Consider the following 23,047-nt stretch of genomic DNA (forward strand, 5'->3'; position numbering starts at 1 on the left):
AAATATTTTGTTAACCGCAGCCGGTATCTGCTACGAACCCTCATAAAAAACCGTGTGACCTGAATGAAGCAGACCAGCCTCACTAACACCCAATGGCAGAAACCCACAGTCCCTCCTTGTTCTCCATCCACACACCGCAGGAAGGACCCTTCCCACACCCCAACGCTGTTCAGGGTTCTCCGGACGGCCTCAAACACGGCAACACCCCACAAGCCACTGTACTGGAGGAGCCCCGTCCCGCCCCGCAGGCCCCACACACCCAGCAGCGGTGCCGTACGCGAGGACGCGGCACGCCGCAGTCTCCCCTCGCTCCATCCCACCCCCAGGGCTCAGGTGGCCGCCGCCGGCCCGGACAAAAGCTCCGCGCCCCGCGTGGGCTGCGGGAGAGTCGGGTCGGGCGCGGCGGCGGGGAGGAGCGGCAGGGCGGACCGAGGCCGTCTCCCCGCCGCGGGTAGGAGGCGCGGGGCGGTGCCCGGGCCGGGGTCCGGCACGGCTACCTGCATCACCACGTCGTTGGGCAGCTGCGCGGCGCGGAACAGCTCCAAGACGCGCCCGTTGGACGCCACCTTCTTGGTGCTCTCGGTGTCGCAGTAAGAGAAGAGGTCGCAGTAGTAGCGCTGCTCCGCCTCGCTCAGCGTCAGGCCCTCCATTTTACGCCCCGGTTCCGCGCAGCGCTGCTGCTGCCGCCGCCCCGCATCCAGCGGCGGCGGCGAGAAAGAAGGGGAACGCGCGGGGCAGCCCCGCGCCCGGCCCGACGGGGAGGCGGAGGGTGGACGCCGCCGCCGCGCGCCCCAACCAACCGCCGCGCGCGAGCGATAACTCGCACCGTCCCCTCCACCAACCGCCCGCCCGGCCGCCCACACGGCGGCGCGCCTGCGCGCCTCCCCCCGCGCCTGCGCACAACCGCCTGGCGAGCGCGCGCCCCGGCGAGACAGGCGGGGCGGGGGCGGCGGCGGCGGCGGCGGAAGCGGCGGCCTCGGAGCCGGAGGGGGGGGGGAAGGGGTGCGACCCAAGGCCCGGATGTGGGGGCCGCCGGTAGCGCCCCCTTCGGTCTGGCGGCGGCGCTGCCCCGCGTGGGGCGGCGTAAGGGGTGGGTGGTGGGGGCTCTCGCGCGACCCGCGCAGCTGTCCTGGCCTCGGGTGGTTAACCGCCTTTCTCGCTCAGCAATGTTGGCATCTCGGGAGCAGCGTGAGCAGCGTGGTGCCCCACAGGCAGACTTCTGTGCGGCCTCGAGGCTTGGGGGTCTGCCCCACACCTTGATAATAAAGAGTTACACCTTTCATGACATATGCTGTACCGTGAGTGATTGCCTTACGCATTATGCTCTTTCCAGTGCCATAGAATCACAGAGTCGCTTTGTGAGAAGGAAGGAACCCGCAGGACCATCGAGTCCAACTGCTGGCTGCCCACAGCACCACCCCAAATCCAACCCCAATGTCTGAGAGGATTCTCCAAACACCTCTTGAACCCCGGCAGCTTGGGGCCGTGACTGCAGCCCTGAGCAGCCTGTTCCATGCTCACCGCCCTCTGGTGAAGAACCAGAAGTGGATGAGCTCAGTCACCCCTTCAGCCAGATCTCCTGCTCTGCATGTCTCTCACTTACGCTTTTCCATGATGCCAGGTGTTCACGAGGTAAATGCGTGGTCTCACTGCGGTGCAACAAAGGTCTTCCCAGCTTGTTTGCCTTTTGGAAGGAGCCCAGCATCTTTAACACATTCATCATCATCACAGAATCATCATAGAATCATTTAAGTTGGAAGGGACCTTTAAAGGTCATCTGGTACAACTCCCCTGCAATGAACAGGGACATCTACGTCTAGAAATTAAATGTCGTGGTCCCCTGGTGGGCTCTTTGTATGGCTTGACCTAATTTAAATCCAGTACTTGGTATACAGAGGCATCTTCTCTTTTTTTTTTATTTAATTCATCCTTCTTCCACTTTGACATTTCACCTTCCTTCACAGCTTGCCCATTTCTTCCCTTTCCAGATTGCCACATGCTGTCTGATCTACTGCTCTTAAGCACCCCATCCTTTCACAGAATCACAAAATGACCAGGCTTGGAAGGGACTTTGAGGATCATGAATCTCCATCCCCCCTGCCACATGCAGGGCCACCAACCTCCCCGTTTAATACTAAACCAGGCTGCTCAGGGCCCCATCCAATCCTTGAACACCTCCAGGGACGGGGCATCCACAACCTCTCTGGGCAGCCTGTTCCAGCACCTCACCACTCTCACAGTAAAGAACTTAATTCCTTTCTGCCTAATTAACTTCAATATTTTCTGCCTATCTGCTGAAGATGGTTATGTTCTGGACTTAAACAAGATTCATCTTCCCGCTGTTTGAAATACTTGGTCCTCCTTTGGCCAATAACTAAAGTTTGTGATAAATTAGCTTATAGTTAAAATAACAAAGTGATCTTCCAAAAAATGAATAATTGTCCAATTTTTGCAACCAGAAATGATATTAATGTTGAAACCACATTTCTCAGTTAGTTAAAATCCTTCAATATAGGCTATGCTGAAGACATAATTAACTTTTTGATATTATACCTAGTTATTATGATTTTACAGTCTGAGATAAGGCCAACTTATCATCATAGGTCACTTAATTTGAGCTATTTTCACATCAGAATCTCTGTAAGTACAATGAATGTAACCTTACCCCCACTGCTAAATTGCATGCTGCAATTCTATTAGTTACACAGTGCTGCTTGTAGAAGAGATTGTTCAAGTACTTATTAGGAGGTGACTGAGTTCCAAGTGCCTTTGCTTCTTGCAGTGACTGCATGCTAGCGTGGGCCCTGGCAGTTAAAGATTAATACATGCATCTACAGCCATAAAGTCCTTCACAAGCTGGTGTAAGGACACCAAAATTATTGTATTTGTCAAAATAATTTTGCATCATGAGTTTTACATCTAAAAATAGTCTGTACAACTTATTATTTTAATTAAGAAGCTATTTTATTATTAGCATCTTTTGCAGTGCGGCCAGTCTTTTCACATTAATTACTTGGCTGCAAAAGCATGCGTAAGACACAAAGAATGCAGGGAGGAGATTCCCTAGAACAGACTACTGCTAGTGTCTCGATGCCAAACAATGCTGATGTTTAATAAACACATTAAAATGATTTTCTCACTAAAATCATGATTTGCCAATCGAAGTGTAAGGGAGATTGTACTGAACTATTCATCATGTATAGCACCACACTGAAGGTGTTGAAGTAGCAGTTTTGGAGAACAGATTGATGGGTCTTATTTCCAGTTTTCATGATACAAAGTTACCTTCTTCCCTTGTGCTAGTTCAGTGACTAAGCAGAAAGAATAAGAACAAAATGCCATGCAGCAAATTAATTTCTAATTCCCAAGGAAGCATCTTTTCCTCCAAGTCCCAGTACAGTGCTTTGTCTTTGCTAGAGGATCTTCTTTTCCCCCAAATTGGTTGCTCACTAATCTCCAGGATGAGGAGAGTTCTGCCCTTCAGAACACTACCTGTTCCCACCAGGGCAGAGTCAGCATGTATGAGAAAATACATACATAGAATTTCAGTGAACTATAAATGAGAGTTTCTTCCCTGTTTCGTTTTGCTGGAGAACATGTTACAAGATGAGCTGAGGAAGATACTGCATGTTTCTGAGTTACATTAATTTCTCCATAACTGCACTTCTCAGTGCACCATGAAACCACATTTCTATTATTAGCTCATTTGGTTTGCAAAGATCTGTATCACAGCATTTCCCAGAGTTCATGCTAGATATGCAGAGAAAGAGGTTTATGGAATAATACCCATCAGAGTATATAATCAGAAATACTCTCATACTTTGTATAGTAGAACATGTTTACAGAACATGAGAAACTTGATTAACTGCCTTAAATTACAATTTAACAATAGCGAGGAGAGGAACTCTCTTAGCTTTTAAAATATTGTACTTTTTATACTCTCTTTTTAAAACATCTTCTTAGAATTTGGAATTGTGATGAGCTAAGAGTTCAGCTATTCTCCACCTGGTCCTTAATTTTACTGTCTTTTATTTTCCGTGAAGCAACTATTAAACAACTTATTAGTATTGAAGCAGTCATCCTTTTAAGAGATCAAAGTCAGAGAAAATCATCATCGTAGGAGGGTCAAGTCTAATGACCCAGATGGAAGGAAGGGAAAGGTTATTTTGCTGACCATAACAACTCTTAGAGCCAAATTATACATCAATAAAATGTTAGGGTTTTTTCAGACAAGGATGTATGTCCAACACTACTAAAGAGAAAAAAGCGAAAGTAGCATTTTATTCATTTAAGGGAAGTGCCAGTTAAAACACTGCTCAGGCTTCAGTATATTTTATCAGCTGTGAAATTAATACTGGTTTCTAGAATCTAGCTGCTACACATGCTGAGACTCGTTTCTCAATATAAGCACAACTCAGGCATACACATATGCAGAGTCTAGTCCTCTACAGGTACAGTGGGAATGCAGTGTTTCAGACCTGCCCGGTTTTGATGGTCCTCTAAATCTATGGGCTCTTCTAACAGTGGGTCTCACACACGACTACCCTTAATTGCAGTGAGGTCTACTACACGCTCAGATATTCTGTGTGGTTTTTATTATTACTATTTAAACATCTTTAAAGAGCTTCCAACCTTTTAAAACATGTACTCAGGTCCACTTTCCATCTTACATCTTGTTCCCCAAGTTTGTAAAAATGACCCTGAGGTTATTTGTCATTGCATTTCTAAGTTCTTTCAAGAGCACAATGCTGTGCAGCAGGTTTTACAGTCTTTGTCAATAAGCTCCTTTACTTACAGCTAAGGAGTTACAGGAACTTGTTCTATCCTGATCCTTCAGTGGAAAGACAAGTACATTAAGGCTAGAAATGAATGGGAGGTGTTTAAAAAAACTTGCTACCTCTGACTTCAGAGCTGTTTGGGTTTTTTGGGTTGTTTGGGTTTTTCTTTGCTACTGCCTGCTCTTTTAAAAAAGAAGATACCTATCCACAAGCAGAAAAATATTTTCACAATGTCAACATTTATAAATGAAGGAAGCCTTGCTCTGCTTTATTAAAAGCCTCCTTTTTATCTTTGTGTAGAAGCTACATTTTAATGCAAAAATAGTCACTTTGCAGATATCTGTACTTACACTTTTTCTGCATGTATATTACAGTTTGCAACCTCTTTATATCCACGATGGAAGTAGATTCCTTCTATTCTTGACATACTGAAAGACATCAGTTTTGTCCTATGGTCATTTTGTTTTCTGTGAACTAGCATCCATGTTTCATGGAATACAGCCATTTTTCTGCCCGTCCTGCCAGGGTTTTTTCTCCATCAGAAGAATGTCCCACATTTGAGGCTATGTGATTTTAAGTGGTGAATGAAAAAATTCCTTCCACAGAGAATGAAAGAGCAGACAGCCCCAGCACAGGGTGTTGCTTTTTCTTCCTGTACAGGGGAAGTGCCTTTGCAAGGAGTGTTCAGTGAGTATAGAGTGGACCTCAAGTGATTTTGTAACTACAATGTGGTCATTCTGGTGTCTTCTGCATCTCTGCACTGGAACATCCCATAAGGACAAATACTAACTATTTCTCAGCAGCCTCTCTACAGTGTTGTGTCACCATTTAAATATTTATGGGATCCTGGTTGGAGATGTCTATCTGTGGAGTATTTAATAATATTTCTTGATGAAAACTTCCACAATTGAGAATGAATAATACCTTTTGTATAGCACTCGCCACTGCTCCTGTTCATGTACCATAGCCTTTATGAAAGTTGCACATATTTTAGAAAGTAGCTCTTTTCTCTTTCATCTGACACATCGAATGATCGAAAGGGACAAGGAGTTAAATGAAGGCCTTGAAAGGAAAACTTGGTTGATTTTAAAAATAACAAAAAAACAAATCTGAAGAGGGAGATACTGGAAAAGAGACACCTCTACTTCTTTTTGATTGTGGCAGATCTCTACCTGAGATTTCATATCCACTCCTCAAAAGGTGGTGGGCATCTGCCCTCCCCCAGCACAAGTTTGTGCTCAGTATTTCACAGAGAGGAACTCCTGCAGAGCATGAGGAAAGGGAAGATGCCTTTTCTATTTACCCCAGGACCTAAAAAGCAACTGATCAAATACCACTTCTCTTCATATTTTAAAACTCTCCTTGTTTCTTCCAAAAGGAGAGGATAACTCCTGTTTGCATTAAATTATCAAGACTCTTAGAGAAATTGAAAGTCCTTTCAGAGCCTTTCAACATTTAACTCAAAATCCATCTGGTCTTGTTGCAGTATTTTTTTTACAGATTATTCATATCAGTATCTACATCCTCCTATAAAATACAGCCTCTATTTATAATTTAGTAACATCAGGAAGATAAGTCAGTTTAACTTTTCTTTGTACTTTATGGTATTATCTAATGTATGTAATTATAGAATTCTTTATACATTGATAATGTCTACCTTTAAGTTTGATAGGTTAAATTCAAATGTGTTTTTCTTCACTACATTTGAGTCTCTTTTTTTTTTTGAAAGAATACAACTGTATTCTTTCTTTTTACTGAAACCCCAGTAATTTACCTTACTGAAGCCACATCTTCTCTGAATACATTCTTATACCTCTTTAGCTACATATATAATTTATTTGGCTCCCGTCTCCTTGGGTTCTTAGGTAGTTCCCATTGTTCTCATACTTTTTTCTCTTTCCTCTTTCTCTCCGAATGTGGAAGTGCACTCCTACTTGCTGATGGAAGAGGATGTTATCCCTCCCTACCTTAAATAATGACCTCCATTGAGGAGGATTGCTAATGGCTACTTCAGGAAACTTGTGGCACATTGCTGAATTTCTCAGAAAGTGTTATAGGGTGGAAAGAAGAGCTGAAAACTGAATTTCATGTCTATATTTGTTTCCTATGTTACACATATACTTCTCTTCCTCTGCTTATTGCTGTATTGCTGTATGTGTAAGTGAAATATTCCTTTTCTGTCAAACATTTCATTTTCCATCTTGCTGTTTTTCTTCCTTAACCATTTTTTTAGTTAAAATCACTTACTCAAGCATTTCAGTTTCCCCCTTTCTCCTTCCTTTATACACCTTTCTTCCTTCCACTGGATACTCCTGTCATTTGTACACAACTCATCTTTTTCTTGTACCTCTGTACCTACTCTCTTCTGGGGCCACCAGCTTGTTGTTCCACAGTGGGATTCTTTCTGCATTTTGGTCAGAACTTCATTAGCCTGTTCTCTGAGCTGTTTGCCATTAAGATCAGTTTCCCAAGGATTTTAATCCCTTCCTTTTTCTACATGGTGATGTCAGTTGTCCTTGATATGTTAAGATAAGTACAAACCAAAACTCCCACTAAGTCCTGTATTTGTTTAAGATAGCAATGATCCAGTCTGTTTCCGGTTCTTAAAGTCCCCTGGATCAAAACCACCCCAACCTTCTTTTAAATCTGCTTCATTTGTTAACAACCCAGTTATTATGACTTTTCTCTGATCTTTTTGTCACAGATAGAAAGAATATTAACAATGTTGTGTGCTCCATCTGTGGTGACTGTAGGAAGGAGTCTAATAATTAAAGGTCACCCTCCCTCTCTAGCTTTGCTTTAATATATTTTACAGCCTAATTTCTTCACAAAGCAAGGTGTATAAAATATGTACAGAACTGAAACTTTTTTGCATTGAGTGACTCAAGATGACAGAGACAGAGAAGAAAGATGCAGTTTTCCTTTATAAATAATTCCTAAAGCAAAGCTCTTACCATCATACCTTCCTGCTAAACATGACTCAGTTAGCAAAAGCTAATGAGTATACTGTGATGTGAAATCAATGTTTTTTGAACTGATCCTATTATTTGATCAAATGGAGATACTCCTAATTATCACACATCTCAATATTTTAAAGAAATTACATTTCTTTATTTTTGAGACATCGTGTTCTGTTCCAGTTATTTTTGAAGGACTCTATTTGTAGAATGGGTGTTAAATCTACACAGTACTAAGGCTCTGAATTGAAGAGGAATTATTGCCAAGTACTTTATTTCTGCCTGTGCTTTCTAGAAAAATGTTTAGATCTTACAGTTCTTCCAATTAATCATAGGATGAGTTTAGGAAGTGGCAGGATGGAATGGTTGTACACGTATAAATGCAGAGAAAAAAAATGCATCTTTTCTATCCACACATTTTTTCATTTAACTGCTAATTTGTGTGTGTCCGTGTGCATGCTTCCCTCCAAAGTCCTTTGAGAGGACTTGTTTCTGAGGCAGAGGAGGAAACCACCCTGAGCACATGAAGCATATCTCTCTATTCTGCAGGGTGTAATCAGAGGCGAAGAAGCAGTTCTTTGCACCACTCCTCTTCCCAGGTGCCTTTTCATTCAGACTAAGGGCAATTTGGCTCTCTTACAGAGAAAATACTTTCATTTAGAAGGGACTAGAATGTGTCATCAGCTCTCTGATTGAAAGGCTGTCTCTCAAATTGGTATCTCTTCTACACTCCGCAGCAGACTAGACAACTACTGTGCTGAAGGTGAGGCTGCTACTTTGCAGGAATCCAAGCGCTAGGGCTGTCTGGCTGAGGTGGCAACATTGAGCAGGTTATCTTTAAGAGATTCTACAAAGTGGCACCTTCCAACACAAAGGGTGATGTACTAGCTGTTTTCAGGCCAGCTCTGGAAAAAGTCTGGGTACTGTCTCTTTTTAGAGGTCTCTTACAAATGGCTGAGAGATTGAGAGAGGAAAAGCCAAGGGCATGATCACTGCAGTTACTTTGTGGGGGAAATCTTGTAGTGAAACTAGCACTGGGCAGCAAGCAAGGCCTGTGGGGAGCAATACTGTGAGATCATGCTTGCTTTCAGGTCTCTCCAGTTACAGCTCCTAGCTGGAGAGAAATCTCTTGAACCATTTCCCAGCTCATTCCAATGAGAACTGTGCCCTTGGCCAGCAGCCCAGCATGAGGGTAGCCAACAGTGGGCCAAGTGTACTTCATCACTTAGAACTTTCTCTTGTTTGTATTTGATCGTTGTACTCCAAATATACTTCAAATGAAAAAACACTGAGAAAAAAAGAACAAAAAAGTAGTTTATTGAGGTTTCGGAAGGCAGGATATATATTTCTTCATCTTTCTGTCTTGGAAGACCTAGAACTCATTTTGAGGGAAGAGCTGCAATATTTAATATGAAAGCAAAACAGAAGCAGCAGGTATCTACAGCCTTTATATCAAATAACAGTTCTTCTGATGTAGTCTGTGTAGCACAAGGGCCATTTATTTATTATTAAATATCCAAATGCTCTAAATGGAGATGATGCACTCTAAGTGGCTGAGTCCTGTTTTTTCAAATGAGGCATAATGAAAAAAGAGACAGGAAACTGTAAGAACAATAGGTCTGGTCCCACTTTCCTCTTCTCTTTATATAGAGATGTTGAAGGAAGTGAAATGGCTCTGTTTCCTCACATCTGACCTGTGAGAAAAATAGCATTTGTGGTAAGTTTTTAGCTTGGGAATACATCCAAACTGCATTTCCCAGTAATAAAATAAAAGAGGTATATTCCTTACAAAGTGAATGAAAAAACATCTGCACTTCTTCTCTAGTGAAGTACTACATTTACCATATTTTGTTTGACTTCCTCTGTGATGGAAACACTCTGAGCTATAGGAACTAATTAACAGATATAGCAAGTCTTTATTGGTGACAATTTGCTATTGGGAGAAGCTGCTAGTACTGAGGATCATCTGTGTATTTTCTTAAGGGATTTTGAGTAATCAGTAGAAGGGGATCAACAATATTCAGTTATCACATTATGAGTTACGTTTTACTTAACCAACAACTATGACCAAAGAGCCTTTATTTTTTCCATGTGTCTTTAGCTATCTGAAAGTTAGGAAATAGCTCTAAGCTATTTATCAAAACTCTCTCCACAGCAGTGCTCTTCAGAAGGTGAGATTCATATATTTCTTCTTTGCCATAGTAACACAACTAAATATACGTAGAGAGTCAAGTATCTAAATTAAAACAGACACCTTACTTTCAGGCAGCTAGTCTGGTGAGACAGACATTAGTGTAGGTTTATGCACAGGAAATACAGTTTAAAAGCTTGACTGAAAAACAGGGATCTTTCAATTTCTACCCAAAATCTTAGACACTGTACTTTAGCCAAGGCTTAAATAAGGTTTCCTGAAAAAATCTTGACTTTTCAGGAAGGACATCAGTCGTATGCACTGCGTTCTCTATGCATAGACATTGATCTGACATAGGACAAATAATATTTGCTTCAACATACTGTGTTACAACACTTTGAGATGCACATATTACTCATGCACATGTAACAGAATTATGTAAGGTGTCCATGAACCAAAGAAGAAGGTGATTACACTTAATTTTCTTAACTATGTTTTTAATTTTAATCTCCTCCAGTGTATTAATGATGCTTGGGGAAAAAAAAATCCCTTGAGGTTAAAATAAAGAATGGTAAGATTTATCCCAGAAGTTTAGGTTAGATATTAGGAGGAAGTTTTTTAGGAGGAAGTTTCACTCAGAGGGTGGTGATGCACTGGAACAGGTTGCCCAAGGAGGTTGTGGATGCCCCATCCCTGGAGGCATTCAAGGCCAGGCTGGATGTGGCTCTGGGCAGCCTGGTCTGGTGGTTGGTGACCCTGCACATAGCAGGGGCTTGAAACTCTATGATCACCGAGATCCTTTTCAACCCAGGCCATTCTATGATTCTATGATTCTATGATTCTATGATTCTAAGTTTTGGATTCACAATTACAATTAACTTTGCAGATGAAAAACTCATGCAAGATCATAAAACTCGGGCGTTAGATGAAGGAAAAAGCTGGCACATCATTAGTAAGCATCCCATATGTTATGTTCAATGGCGTACATTTCATGTTCTCATAGAACGTCAGTGGTAGATATTTGTACACCATTCGAAATCAACACACAGTTTGACAGAAATTCTTCCAGAAATATTAGGGCCAGAGATGAGACCATTAGCAGTGCTCTGTGACAAGATGCATTTGGAGGTTGAGTTTGATCACAGTTCTGCATTGTGGTTTCAAACAACATCACATGATTTTGGACCACATGACTTGCAGCTGCAGTGACAGTGAAATTAATAAAGGTTGAACAGTTGATAACTTGAATGTAGGTTGGTTTTCAGAGCAGGTATTGCATCTTGAAGCCAAAAAATAATTGTTAAAATGCAGTTTATATATCAACTTGACTTATCCATAAGTGGAAACCAATGACGTCCTGTAGTTGTCTTCAAAGAATAAATACAGTGAAATTGCAGAGATTGTTGAAGTCTAATGATCTTTCATCTTGTACAGTAAGCATAGCTCTTGAGCTGAGAACCTTGAATATGAACCACCGAAATTATAGGACTTATTCATAAAAACAATGCTTATAAATAGGATTATTATATTAAATGATTATTAATTGTCATTAGTACCATCGTGGAGAAAGATGTCAGTTTGTGGATGATTGATTGTAGGTTTTTTGGCTTTTCTTTTTCTTTTTCTTTTTTTGGCCAGCTATGAACTTCTACAAACCATACTTCCTTGGCCAGAAGGTCTTGTCATTTCATTAAAAAACTAACATAGCAACTTCTGCCATGATAAGTTTTCATATATAAATAAATGTAACTTGACAAATGTCAATCCACAGTCCTATTTCAATACGATTTCCTTCAGGAAATGATTTGATATCCATCTGTCATCAGTCATTATAAATGTTTGAGCTTTAGGAAGGAAATTTATATGAAACTAATAAATAAAGATAATCCACCTAGAGCTGTATTTGAAGGGTGTGTAAATAGTAATTGTATATTAACGTAACTGTCATCTCTGCTACTGTTAGCTGACAACCTCATGCAAAGCCAGTTTTCTGGAAAAGTCCACAAAATGTCAGAAATGTATGCATTTCTGTAGAGGGTTCTTTTCACGATGCATGCTAAACAGGAGGAAAAACAACTGGATGATTCAGCTGTTACCATGCTATGTGGACATTAGGAGATACACCGCTGTTTCCTTGCTACAAGGACATTTGGACAAATGGAATCTGAGAAAGTAATTAGCCTTCATGTTGCTCTCTCTCTAATATTAATTTGTTACAGCAAAGAATACTGTATAACACATGAAACACAGTCAGTTATTAATAAACTTTTTCTTCTTGTAAACTGTCTCCAAACACCTTTTTATACTCCTCTCCCTCAAGATATGAGGGCTGCTCTGAAAGTAATGCCTATTTTATTATGTTGACATCAGAGGCAGATGTTGCTAATATGGCAGTAGAGGTTGAACTTTCCCACCAATATCCCATTACATGTTGTTGCTGTGTGACAGACGGCAGCAGAGGAGCAGTCTGACAAAACGGTGTCTGACATGGTGTATGAATGTCTTGCTGAATGTTTATGGAGACCAAAGAGTGGTTGTAAGCACAGTGAGGTGGTGGGTGGTATGTTTCAGCAACAGCAATGTAAAAGACAAGCCATGTTCTGGGCAGACACACACAGCTGTCACACCACAAAATGAAGAGTGTCTCAATCAGCTCATCCATGTGAATTGGCAGATTATGACTAGGGAACTGTGATGGAGCTGAATATCAGCTTCAGTATGCTGGCAACAATGGGGGAAACATCAAACATCACAGCATTTGCACAAAATGGGTCCTATGAATTCTCACACAGGAGCAGACAAATCATCAACTGACCACTACATCGCAACACTAACTAAGCTGATGAAGGCTCAGACTTTCTCAGTACAGAGAAGACCTTTCTCTTACAACATGATAATGCTGGGCTCCATACCTGTTTGAAGTCAATGGAGCACATTGCCAATCTTGGCTGGACTGTCCCACCACACCCACCACAGAGTCCAGTTTTGATGCCTTCTGACTTCCATCCAGGCTGTGGGCAACATTTTCTTAGCAATTACACCATCAGAGCAGCTGTGAAACACTAGGTCACTTCCACTGGTGCACATTTTTATAAGCGTGCTATGAAGGCTCTGGTTCATTGCAGGCAAAAATGCATGGCTAATGGTGATGGCTATGTTGAAAAATGGTTTTGTTTTGTTTTGTTTTGGTTTTTTATAGCTTAGAATTTGTTCTATCAAATAGAGTTATTCTGCTCTTTGTAGTTTCCATTGAGGTAAATAGCAGGTACTACTTTTGGAGCAATTTACATATTTCTGCACACACTCTTTGCTTCACATCCTCCTGTATGGAATACCATGACCAAGCTCAGTATATATCCTGCATTAGTTCTGACCATGCATGTTTAGAGAGTTATTTGAGCATGCTTTGAGTTCTGTCTTACAGTTCTCAGGTATCAGAAAAATGATAGCTCATCTTGCAGTTCTTTTTGCAGCTTTTGCTGTAGTGCTAAAAATATGGGTGCAGTGTTTTAGGCTGTACTGATTTAACATATTTCTGTCATTCCCCAGAGGTTTACTCTTCAGTTAACTGTAGGACAAGTCATTTCAGTCATTTATGTCAAGATTTTAAGTACTCCACTTTTCTATTCAACTGTGGTAAAGATTTACATGCTTATTCCAGGGAGAAGAGGCACTGCATTGTTTGAGGCTTCTAGTGGATGAGAAGAAGAGTATGATGTCCTGTGGCCATTTCCAAAATAAGGCTGTAGAGCCAGATACAGGTGAATAATAGCACAAGTGAATCATTCCATTTAACCCCCATGGAAGCATCCACTAGAATGGCAAGACCATCAGCTGCAAGTCTGTACAGTCTGTCTTGTTCTGAGGCTGACCTGTTGTGTTTGCTTTGCACTTAAATAAATGCTTCTGTTTTGCTAGGTTAATTTTTCAGCTCACCAAAAGATTAAAAAAAATAAATAGAAAATTCTTATTTTGCTTTATTTTTGTTTGGTTTATTGTTGTTTGTTTGTTTTTCCCTTTTAGAAGAAGGAAAGGTAAGAGCCCATGTGATTAATCTTTTCAAATTGGACTTTACAGTAGAATTCTTAGAAGGTTTTAAAGAGAATCACTGATTTTTGTTTAGGAAAAATGATTTTCTCCCTTGAAGCAACTGATAAATTTTAACAGAGAGAAAAGTCAAATAGAAGTAATGATTGGTCCAAGAATGATGAAGTTGCTTTGGACCTGGACTCGGTAAAGAACATAGTATTATTTTCCTGGTTGACTGGCTTGTCTCAAACAATATAGTTGTTCTTCTGACTGTCCCTAAAAACAGCCACGCTTTCAGACTATTATTTACTCCCCTCAGATTTCCACACCAGCATTCAGTTGCTGTGATTGTATCTTTCTCAGTGCAGTCAGTGACTCTACCTTGTTCAAAGAACTTATTTTTTCTGTGCTGTTACAAAGTCCATGGGAATTAGGAATGTAGTCAGTCCTCTGCCATTTGATATCTATAAATCATGCGAAAACACAGTTTTAAAGATCTCCTTTAGCAGTCAGGGTGTAAGTAGATTTTCTACTTAGGTTGAGTCACAACCCTACAGTGGGTTGCAAGGCATGGCACACCCATGTGGAGAAGTGTGACTCATGACCGGCCAACTGCATAGATACGTGATGGGACTGGGCTAAGGCAAGCCATGTATACATGCTCCTGGTTGAATCACAACTCTATAGCTTTTGTCCAGATTGGAAACACTGGGGAGAATCTGTGGCGCCTTGCACAGGTGTGAGTTGCTGGTACGATAGCAGAAAAATGGGTGGCAGGTGCATCCAGCAGGAACTCATGTCTCTACTGAATCAACAAGTCAGAAAAAAATCTGTTGAAAGAACAAAATGAGACCTAGGTTACTCAAGAAGGCAGAAAACATGATCATTTTTAGCAGTAAAATCTGCGAATCACGGTGCTAGCTGTAGTGTTTTCCAGCTAATGGCAATTTCAACAGGTTTCTGTATGTGCATGTGGTACATGTGTTGGCCAATTAAAAAGTATGTTGTATAATGAAATAAAAATTCAAGAGAACAATATTGTAGAAAACAAGAACTGTCTAGGCTACCTACAAAAAATATAGTACCAGTAAAACAAGAATATTTAGTTAATGTATGGTCAAAAATGGACAAATGACCATTAGTTAGCAAACAACTTTGTCAATCTCTTCTGCATGCCTTTTTCAGGCTCAGACTGTGCTGCCTCTCTCTGAAACCTGTCAAACAACATGTTTACTGCAAGTTTTGTGCAAACACTAAACATTTTTGCAAAACTGACTTGTCACAGGGTAGGAAGACAGGCTCCATTCACGATCAGTAAACACTTCAAATTTAAGAGGAAATGAACAGAGCTGGTGTCCAATGTTCATGAGGAAGAGATGTTATGAGTACACTTAGCAGTATCTCTGGATCTGTGTTGTTCACTGCTGTCACTGATGACAGAGGAAAAGAAGTGACAAAGCCTGTGTATGATCCTATTTCAAATCACACAGTAGAACAGCCGACAGCAGTGAACAATGCAAAGTAATACAGTGGAGGTGGAATAATCTTAATGATCTGTAACAGAACAATTAATCACTACCACTTTGAAAATATCTTTTCAAATCACTGGGTGGTACTCAGCAGTTTTCAAAAAGGCAAGTGAGATGAGGGTAAAGGTACAATTAGGGAAATATCTCAAACTATTGCTTGATCAAACATCAGTCATTCCATACTAACCATTACATTACTCAGTGCAAAGGCCTAAGTTATTTGTGTATGCATAAAGCTGTTCTGATGACGATGACTATGTTTGTGACGCAATTGAAGGCATATTGTTAAAAATAAAAATGTGAAATGAACACTTTCATTTTTTACTGCTACATAACTGGAACATTTCCACACTTGCTAACATGCTAACTAGATTCTGTTTTAGCAGGATTCTCTTGGATGTTTCTTAAAAGTCTATCAGTTTTATTGTAGTACTTAATAATGTGTCAGCCAACAAATCCTCGATCTTTAGAAAAGCAGTATAATATAATAATCTAAGCATGTATGCCAGGATATGCACAGATACAATGGTTTGCTGATAATACATTTTTCTGATAACCTACTCCTTTATTTTGATTCAGTTTGGAGAGATTTACATTTCATTAATGTCTTTACTGACTTAGCAATGTAGTCCTTAACTTGTTTACTTGTTTTCACAATTATTTCTTGTTTTTTGTTTTTGTTTTTTGTTTTTTTTTTTAAAGGGCACCTTTTCTGATGCTAAATACAGCCCCTCTGTTTGTGATTACATATTCTGCAGCTATCACCTGTTGAATATATAGATCCTTGTACAGAAAACTTTTCTTTTTATGTATTCTGTTACATGTGAATTGTGGTTTTTCTAATGAAAATACTTTAATAAAAATATCAAATTGCAAAATATCTCTTGAAAAAGGAAGGGGCATGGTCTCCAGCTTTGCTTCCCTGGAGTGATAAAAATGGGTCTTCTTGGCATCACTTCCACTGTGCAAATCAATTAATTTTGCTGCAGTTTCTGTCAAATGAACCCTAACAGAGCTTGCCATAGCAGTTTAAGATGCCTTTAGCAATTTATCTTTGCACCAGGGATGAGAAAGCATAGCGAAGGACCAGAGCTAGCTAGCACAGCATGTGTGCTGTATGAACGAGTATCTCGGTTTCTCCTCTATAGGCTGATGCATGAAATGTGAATTGTAGGAACTGGAGGCAGCCACTGACACCTGCATTGCTCTGGGGCAGCTATGCTTGATGAATGTGTGGGAGAGGCAGCTGGGATGGCAGTGCCTTAAATAAATGAAAGTTTTCTGAAGAAATTTGGTGTGAATCTGGCCTCTGAGTAGCAGGATGATGGTGGTCTCACTGCTGTAGAGGAGTTCATTTTGCTCCTACTTTTAATGTCAGTGTACTTGAGAGAAGATGCACCTATTTCTAGGTGCTAAAGAGGATGCAAGGAATTGGAAAAAGCAGTAGCAAATAGAGACACAAGAAAGAAAAAATAAAATTGCAGTCTCTACAAGGTAGAGCAGAAGGACATGGCACTGCATGAATGATCAGAACACGATATGACTTTATCACAGCTAAATGATGTTATCCTAGCTCATTAGTTTTCTCCAGAAAGAGAACTGTTTTTCTGTGTTACGAGAGTTTGGCAACATCGTGTTATCAATACAAGTTGGGGGACAAAAGGACAGAGCACAGCCTTTCTGAAAAGGACTTGAGGGTACTGCTGGATGGGAAGCTGGAAATGAGCCAGCAATGTGACCCTGCAGCCCAGAAAGTCAACCATATCCTGGGTTGCATCTAAAGAAGTGAGTCCAGCAGGGCAAGGGAGGTGATCCTGTCCCTCTACTCTGCGCTGGTGAGGCCTCACCTGGAGTACTGCATCCAGAGGTGGAGTCCTCAGTACAGGAGAGACACAGGCCTGTTGGAGCACATCCAGAGGAGGGCCACAGAAATGATCCAAGCGATGGAACACCTCGCCCGTGAGGACAGGCTGAGAGAGCTGGGGCTGTTCAGGCTGTATTGGAGAGAAGGCTCCCAGCAGAGCGAAGAGTGACTTTTCCATGTCTAAAAGGGGTCTATAAGAAAGTGGACAGACTTTAGCAGGAACCACTGTGATAGGACAAGGGAAATGGTTTCAAACTAAAACAGAGCAGATTTAGATTGAATATAAATTATTTTTTTACACTGAGGGTGGTGAGGCATTGGAACAGGTTGCCTAATGATGTGGTGGATGCTCTGTCCCTGCAGACATCAAGGTCAGGCTGGATGGGGCTCTGAGCACTCTGATTCAGCTGTAGGTGTCCCTGTTCATTGCATGGGGATTGAACTAGATGGCCTTTAAAGGTCCCTTCCAACTCAAGCAATTCTATGATTCTATGATCTTTATGGGCCCCTTCCAGCTCGGGGTATTTTATCATTCAGCGATTTGCAGGTGACACCAGTCTGACTGCAACCAACGAGGCAGGCAGCCTAAACGCCCGCCTTCTCGTCACACAGCACCGCACCGCCACCGCGTGTAGCAAACCGCGCGCGCAGGGAGGGGGGGTCCTGACTCCCGCTGCTCCTCCTCTTCCCCGCTGCCGACCGGGCGGGGCTCAGCCGCGTAACCATCGCCGCCGCCCCGTCCTCGGCGCCGGGCGGTACCTGTGCCTGCGTCTTCCGGCTGTAGAGAGCGGCACTGGGAGCGGGTGAGTGGCGGAGCCTGGCGGCGGTGGCGGGCTGGGCGTCGCATCGGCACCCCGTGCCGGTTCCTGGGCGCCCGGCCGAGGGCAGCGCTCTGTGGGAGGAAGGTTGGCACGCGGAGCGCCGCGATGAAGCCGGGCTGCTCCCAGCGGCGGCTGCGGGGCTGTGCGGGCAGCGGGCGGGTCGGCCGCCGGGTCGCCATCTTCTTTAAACGTCAGTACCTAAATTGACAGAGTATAGGCGGTACCGGGGGAAGGAATTTTAAGCTGATGTGAATTCGGAGAGCTAAAAGTTACAGGAGGAAAAAAAAAAAAAAGTTACCTTTAAAGGTGTTGAAAGTGCATCATTAAAAAGTTGGCGGTGCCGTCACAGTGCCAGATTGTAAAATCGGCAGTTTGAGGAAATTATTAATGGTCGCATCCGCATTTTGGTACGTGGGCCCTGTTTTCCCTGGTGACTTAACGGCAGCATCTTTAGTGCGCTGGTTTAGCTGTGGGATTCACCTCCTGCCTGCTTTAACACAGTGAAAAAGTAGCTCTTGTATGAGGAAGAGTTTGTGACACGTCTGGATGCTGATGAGTAACTCCGTGTACTCACCAGGTCTGCACAGCAGCGTCGCTTCCTGGAACAACAGAGCTGGTCCCCATAGGCAGCTGCTGTCTGACAGGGGCTCAGGACTGTTTGAGACCTTTTTGGACCCCACTCGGCTCCAGCTGCTGTCTGTGCAGCCCTTATTCAAGTGGAAGCTGCTTTTGGTGCTTTGCTTTTTCCGTGTCCTTGCTTCGATGTCTGTGTTTGCTGGAAGAGTTGTACATTCTTGTGTTGTGCTTCTTTGTGTGGTGTTGGTCACCAAGTGCCTTCTGGGTGCCTGCAGTTTTTAGTCTGGGATGCTCTGTATGCAAGTCGTATGTTGTGTGTTTGTGTTGAAAGGTGCTGAGGTTTAGCATCTTTTGGTGCCCCCACACTTGTTGGGGGTGTAGAGGCCCTTTATATCTCCAGGACTGAAATCTCAGCTTATCCTCTAATCATAGGACCATAGGATTGCTCAGGTTGGAAAAGACCTTAAAGATTATCAAGTCCAGCCACAACCTAACCATACTACCCTAACTAACAACGCTCCACTAAACCATGTCCCTGAGCACTACATCCAGATGGTTTTTAAAACAAATCCGGGGGTGGTGACTCAACCACCTCCCTGGGGAGCCTATTCCAGCTTAACAATCCTTTCTGTAAAGTTTTTTCTGATATCAAGGCTAAACTTAACCTGGTGCAACTTGAGGCCATTTCCCCTCATCCTGTCACCAGTGAGAACAGACCAACCGTGCTCTCGCTGCAATCACCTTTCAATAAGCAATAAGGTCTCCCCTCAGCCTCCTCTTCCCCAAACTAAACTGCCCTAATTCCTTCAGTCTCTCCTCATAGGGTGTATTCTCCAAGCCTTTCACAAGCTTCATTGCCCTTCAGGCTGCTGGGTTTTGCAAAATGTTGTGACGTTCCCGATGAACTGAAAATATGCTGGGATGAAGATGTGCAAAGGATGTATAGGTCTCCTAATAACTTTGTTAAAAATTGTGTTTTGTGTTTTAGACCACAATGAACGTGGAACATGAAATTAGCCTCTTAGTTGAGGAGATTCGGCGGCTGGGGACCAAAAGTAAGCATTGTAATGTCTCTACTCATACAGATACAGTCATGTTATACCATCCTATGGACCTGGCAAATTTAACTAAACGGGCTCAGATAATGTGTCCCATGTATGTTTAATATGGGATTGCATGGTATTCCCTGTGACCCACATGTGTTTGGAGCAGAGAGGAAGCAGGCCTGAAGTCCTGCCCCCAATAAAATCGACAGCCAAATTACCTTTTAAGTCCCAACATACTTGCTACGACTGTCAAATAAACAGCACCATTAACTTTCACATCCTTCCATGGTAACTTCAGAATTTCACAAGTCATATTCTTCAATTCATCACTGTTGGAAGGAATTCATCCATGTGCCTAAACCTCTACTTAGGAGGTATAGTCCCAGCCTTTGCTTGGATTTGCTTAGAATGTGGACTTCTCCCTTAAGATGGCTCTTCATTGTTAAAACTCCACTTTCTTTACAAATACTTACCCCATTTGTGGGAGTGGGACCGGCTCATATATTTTAGTTCTGATGCAGTTTCTTTTGTTTTGCAAAACTTGATACATACCTCTTGCATGTTTAAGAATAACTTATCTAACATTAGCATATATTTTAAAATTACTGTTTAAACAAGAACTTTCTAACATTTTAAACATTCCAAAATATTTTGGTTCATTAAAACAGATTTATTCTTTCTGCTTTGAAGAAGTGAAATAGCCTGGGTTAGTTGTAAGTTTCAGAAAGGCATCAATAAAAAATAAATATGCCAGATACATGGACGCCGATGCGAGCCTAAGAAAAAGAATAAGTCTTTGTCTACTACTTTATCTCTGGCTTTCATAGCGTGGTTCCCTTTATAAAATCAAATCTCATGGAAGTGAAGTCAGAACCAGGTGCTGGCAGCTAGGAATCACTATGGGACTTACCTTCAGTACTCTGCCTATAACTTCTGTATCCTTGGGAATCTCCGAACTGAAGGAACATCTGCAAATGCTTTCATGTTTTGTCTTTGATTTAGATGCCGATGGACAAGTGAGCGTGAAATTTGGTGTGCTCTTCTCTGATGAAAAGTGTGCCAACCTCTTTGAAGCCCTAGTGGGAACTCTTAAGGCTGCAAAACGACGAAAGATTGTCACTTATCAAGGAGAGCTGCTTTTACAAGGTGTTCATGACAATGTTGATATCATGCTACTGCAAGACTGATGCAGTGTGCATTTCAGCAGTGTCAATTGTATTGTTGGAGACGGCGACTTCCAACATCCTCTGCATCAGACTGATCATTCTTATGTGTTTTGATGCATTTTCTATATCTTTATAGTTGAAAGGAAATTTTCCTATTTTGGAAGAACCTTCCCTTTTGTGATTCTTCCTAAAACAGTACTGTACATGATCAAGATAAAAAGATGCCAGTTCTTTTTATTTTTTTTTTTTATTATTTTTTTTTAAATCTCAGGTAATACTTTTTAATGGTGGTTATTTTCAACATATGAAGAATGGAACTGGTATTTTAATGTTTACAAATCAAAACGTGCCATGAAAGTAAAAAATAAAGGAACACACATCAGTTCATATAATTCTTACTAGTTGTTTCTCTCTCTTCTTATTTGAAGTGGAAATGAAAGCAAACAGAATTTCTGTAAGCAACATGGTTAAGTGACATAAAACATGGCAGTGAGATAGAAATGATTTTACTTCATGATGCAGTCAAAGAATGCCCATTCTTTGGAGTGGGGAACAGCAATAAAAGCATTCTAAGAGCTGGATATGTAAGTCTGTTTTGTAAGTAGGGTCCTTCATAGCAACTAGATAAGAATAAATCAAGCACCGCTCTTGGAACGAAGCAAAAACCAGTAATGATTTGCTTCTGTGTGGAGATCGCAGTTTTACATACCACACTGCTGAATCCCCTCAACAGTTTACTGTAACCACCAACCCTTCCTGTCCCTGTGATGCTTCTTCTCTTTGTGTAAGGAGGAGTGGCTGAAAATTCAGTGCTGTAGCAACTCCTCCTTGCTTTTAGCTTCATTAGAGCAGCTATAGTGAGGAATGCAGTTTTAAGGCAGCTGTAGAGCTGTTTCTGCTTGATGAGGGAAAGAGCACATAAACACATACTAAGCATGATCTATTTCTCCAGCTAGAGTTTCTAAATTCACAGCTTTTTAATTGTAGCTTTTGCTACCATCTGTACTTTTTTTTTTCCACAGAGCTGTAAGAGACCAAGTTTTAGCTTTGTCATGTGTCAGAGCTTATTCAGTGACCAAATTGTGCACAGAAAACCATGGGTGATACGTACCTCGTTCATCTCTGGCAGTGTAATACAGGGGGTTTTTTTGTGCCTTCCAGACTTGTGAAGGAGGTATGTAAGGAGTACCCTGAATTCTTTCATGCAGTGTTAGCCAGCAGTAGCACAGAGATTCTAGGCTGTGATTATTTCCTTCACAGAAATCTTATGTTACCTAAATCAGTCCAGGAGAGTGGGGAAAAGAAGCCATTTTGATTGTTTTCTAGCTTGCTGCAAGTTCTTACAAGCATGCAAAAATACTTCTTCAACTATAGAGAAGAAGTTGTTGCATGGGCCAAGCTAGCAGCATGCTGCTCTGAGCTGCCCATCCTCTGCTGAAAGATCAGTGAATTTCTTTAGTTGCTTTTTATATGTGCAAAATTGCTTACTTCATCTTGCTTCCAAGTGCGGGGATTGCATGCGTGGTTAGGGATTCCCCATGAAGCTGTATAAGCCCAGCTGCTGTCCCTTTCATTTCTGTTTGTTCTGCTTTGTGCAACAGGAAAACAGTTGAGATCCTGTTTGCAAATGGATCTGCTGCTGCTGCTGCCTTTGCCTGTACTGGCCCCAGCATCTGGAGCATGTGGGGAAACTGGAGCTGGCTGCGGTCAGAAGCAGCACTGGCTGCCAGTATGGCTTGCTGGCCACAGCAGTTCTGTTTGCAGGGCTGTGTGTACAAGTGCATGCACTGCTGTGCCCCACTGGTGGGAAGGGGGATGGGGGCCAGGCCCTCTGCGTTTGGGAGGATGTCAGGCTTGCCAGATAACCGCAGTTGTTTTTTTCATCTGCTTATATTTTCCCAGAAGCCTGAGTCATTCTCTGGCTTCGTGGGATGGGCAGAATATGCTGACAAAACTGAGTGTTTTGTGAAGTTTTGGGCTGTGAATTTTGGCACAGAGAATTCTAGCCTGCCTTAAGACACAGTTCTGTTTGCAACACCTCTTTAAGCACTTGAAGAGACCTTAGTCTTGAAAGCTGAGGTACCACTGGATTCAAGGCTTAGGGTTGGGCTGGAGCTGAGACAGGATTATAAGGAGATTTTGTGTCTCAT

General features: G+C 42.1%; 3 protein-coding genes across 10 annotated transcripts in view; 2 read left to right on the forward strand and 1 right to left on the reverse strand.

Annotated features, from left to right (window-relative positions):
* The window catches only part of REPS1 (RALBP1 associated Eps domain containing 1), a 63,041-nt gene extending 62,195 nt beyond the window's left edge, over positions 1-846 (reverse strand). For 3 of the 7 annotated variants that reach the window (XM_052674602.1, XM_052674592.1, XM_052674581.1), the window contains exon 1: positions 498-844. In XM_052674602.1, coding sequence (XP_052530562.1) covers positions 498-650 — 153 coding nt within the window. In that variant the 5' untranslated portion in view covers positions 651-844. Of the gene's footprint in view, positions 1-497 lie in introns of all 7 variants that reach the window. The other 4 variants (XM_052674611.1, XM_052674604.1, XM_052674621.1 and 1 more) reach the window with 3 other exon arrangements.
* The window catches only part of LOC128076816 (uncharacterized), a 104,339-nt gene that overhangs the window by 29,381 nt on the left and 51,911 nt on the right, over positions 1-23,047 (forward strand). The gene's annotated exons all lie outside the window — the stretch shown is intronic.
* ABRACL (ABRA C-terminal like) lies at positions 17,974-21,289 on the forward strand. 2 transcript variants are annotated; one of them, XM_052675036.1, is made up of 3 exons: positions 17,974-18,091; positions 19,674-19,740; positions 20,734-21,289. In XM_052675036.1, exons 2-3 carry the CDS (start codon positions 19,680-19,682, stop codon positions 20,916-20,918), a joined length of 246 nt encoding a protein of 81 aa, XP_052530996.1. In that variant the 5' UTR covers positions 17,974-18,091; positions 19,674-19,679; the 3' UTR covers positions 20,919-21,289. The 2 variants fall into 2 exon arrangements, with proteins under 2 accessions (XP_052530996.1, XP_052531004.1); XM_052675044.1 differs by lacking the exon at positions 17,974-18,091 and adding an exon at positions 18,279-18,299.

Source organism: Tympanuchus pallidicinctus, unplaced genomic scaffold (genome assembly GCF_026119805.1).
Source record: "Tympanuchus pallidicinctus isolate F22 unplaced genomic scaffold, pur_lepc_1.0 scaffold1, whole genome shotgun sequence".
NCBI lineage: Eukaryota > Metazoa > Chordata > Aves > Galliformes > Phasianidae > Tympanuchus > Tympanuchus pallidicinctus.

What these genes read in the sequence shown, in the direction of transcription:
- ABRACL (XM_052675036.1), top strand. Translation starts at nt 19,680, where the DNA reads ATGAACGTGGAACATGAAATTAGCCTCTTAGTTGAGGAGATTCGGCGG. An exon ending in TCGGCGGCTGGGGACCAAAA is followed by an intron (nt 19,741 to 20,733) that starts GTAAGCATTGTA and finishes TCTTTGATTTAG; the next exon opens with ATGCCGATGGACAAGTGAGC.